This window comes from Palaemon carinicauda, chromosome 6, assembly GCF_036898095.1.
Source record: "Palaemon carinicauda isolate YSFRI2023 chromosome 6, ASM3689809v2, whole genome shotgun sequence".
Classification (NCBI taxonomy): Eukaryota; Metazoa; Arthropoda; class Malacostraca; order Decapoda; family Palaemonidae; genus Palaemon; species Palaemon carinicauda.
Window position 1 is genome coordinate 114,688,125 of NC_090730.1, and position 2,500 is coordinate 114,690,624.

The window sequence follows — 2,500 nt, forward strand, 5'->3', positions numbered from 1 at the left end:
TGTTCCTTCAAATAAGGCAGAATATTTGGTAAATACATTTTATGATATTAGTTAATAGGACCATATAAAAATGAATTGAAATTATAAATAAACTAAATAGCTAAGGGTTCATCAAATGAAAAATAAGTCTTTTCACATTATTTTTATTTGAAATTTGAGATTGTTGACTGAAATGTCACATTAAGTTTACAGAGACCTTGAAATTCATTAAACAGGTCGGTGTTAGTTGGCTCAACGATTATTGCATTGTTTTTGACGATATTATGTAAAACAAATCTAATTCAAAATTACTTTAATGAATATTAGAATTATTAGAATTTTGGATTAAAACAGCTTCAATCAGTCTTGTGTATCATGCTCAGTTATAAATTTTTCCATATCATTGAAATATATTGGATGATTTTCCCATGTTCATCTCTTCTAATGGAATCTGTTATTCTTTTGAAATTTGTTGACTTTCTATATACACCTTATTACAATCTATATATACATGTTTTATTGGCTGTAGTTTCTATCCATTATTTCGTCAACTTTTTAATCGTTAAGTTATTTTAGTTCCCCCCCCCCCCCCATCTATCTAACAATTTTTCCGGCAGGTGTCGAGTAACGCATTGTCTTGGCCTGTTTGGGGAATCACGAGAAGACATTCATCATGCTTTAGAAATTGCTCTTTTTTTACTTGCTACATAGTATGTTTTCCTAGCTTTTAGGTGTGCCTTTTCAATAAACTCAGAGTCATTCCCTTGTTTCCTGAAAACCTTTTTAAGATAACTGATTTCATAATCAATAAATTCATCATCACAAACTTTATAAACCATTAAAAACAATTTATGAAATAACCCCTAATTTTGTAGCTCTTGTATGGTTCGAGAACGCATGTATATATGAACCTGAATAAGTTTCTTTTCTGTAACTATTGAATTTGAAACAGCCAGCTTCAGTACGGATTACTGAGGTGTCTAAGAAGGGTAATTCATTATTATTTTCTATTTTCAATTTGAAATTTATTAGAAGGATGGGGATTGTCTTAAGGCCCTAAAAAGTTTCCCAAAAGTAAAGTGTGTCCATGTAATAATATTAGTTGTGTAATTTATATAGAGTATACTCGTTTATCTAAACAATTTATCGTGTGACTTACACTTTTCAAAATTCATTATTAGAATTCATGGTCTACAGGATCATAAAAATATCCTTCTTTTTATCAGAGAATAGCATGATAAATTACCAAATAAGGAATATGATTTTACAAAATTATGAATAAAGGTTGGTAAGATATGAACAAACAACTATTTATATAATTCTCAAAACACCTCACTTCGGACTCTTACCTTCCACGTATCCGTACTCAGCCCATCCATATATAGGCCCACTCACTTCAATGAGCAGCAATACGAGCACTCCCGACAAGACCACGTTGAGATTCAAGGGTGAGAAAGTCAAGGTATGCTCATGGGGCGATGCAAATTTGACGTACCTGTTGTGGAAATGTTTTTGATCTGTCTATATAGTCAATTCATTTTAGTGAGGCAGATTTGCACCGACTCGCAGGGGTGCCTTTTTAGCTCGGAAAAGTTTCTTGATCGCTGAATGGTTGGGCAAGATGACTCTAACCAATCAACGATCAGGAAACTTTTCCGAGCTAAAAAGGCACCGAAGCGTGTCATTGCAAATGCGCCTCATTAGAAAAAAAAAAATAGTATAATTAAAAATCAATTCTTTTTTTTCAAATTTGATTGGATTTATAAAATCGTTAACATACATTCAAACGTGTATTATTACGTTTTTTAAATTATACAATTCGTGTATTGTCACGGCAGTAAGAACTTACATAATATCTACTTTATTTATAGATTTAGTTTTTTTCTACTCAAGAGTTAAGAATGCATAAAAGAAATCAGAGGTTAACCTAAATAAGATAATTTTAGCAATGAAAGTCCTGTATCAGAGTCGCAATTGATAAATGATTAAAGGTTGATAACATACCAATATCTTCTTATAATTGACTGGTCTTATAAGAATCCTTAATTATAATTTATAGCTTGAAAATGAAATCAATGAAGACCATTGAAGCAAATGTATTTACCCTAATTTTAGAATCTAATATCAATAGTGAAAATATTAAATGTATATATGTATGTATATATATATACATATATACATATATTATATATATATATATATATATATATATATATATATATATATATATATATGTGTGTGTGTGTGTATATATGTATATATTGCTTGCGTATTTATGTGGATAAGGTTAACGAACGTTATGTAAAGAAACTATATCGAAAAGCCTAGAAATTTACCTGTCATCCGAAATAACCCTTTTCAACACTTGGGTAGTGCCATAGCCTCTGTACCATGGTCTTTCACTATCTTGGGTTAGAGTTCTCTTGCTTGAGGTTACACTTGGGCACACTATTCTATCCTATTTCTCTTCCTCTTGTTTTTTTTTTTAAGTTTTCATTATTTATATAAGAAATATTTATTC

General features: G+C 30.2%; 1 protein-coding gene across 2 annotated transcripts in view; it reads right to left on the reverse strand.

The window, feature by feature from the left end:
- LOC137642168 (pinopsin-like) overlaps positions 1-2,500 on the reverse strand; it is a 102,923-nt gene that overhangs the window by 33,654 nt on the left and 66,769 nt on the right. For both annotated transcript variants that reach the window (XM_068374706.1, XM_068374705.1), the window contains exon 4: positions 1,329-1,474. In XM_068374706.1, the coding sequence (XP_068230807.1) occupies positions 1,329-1,474 (146 nt within the window). The remainder of the gene's footprint in view (positions 1-1,328; positions 1,475-2,500) is intronic.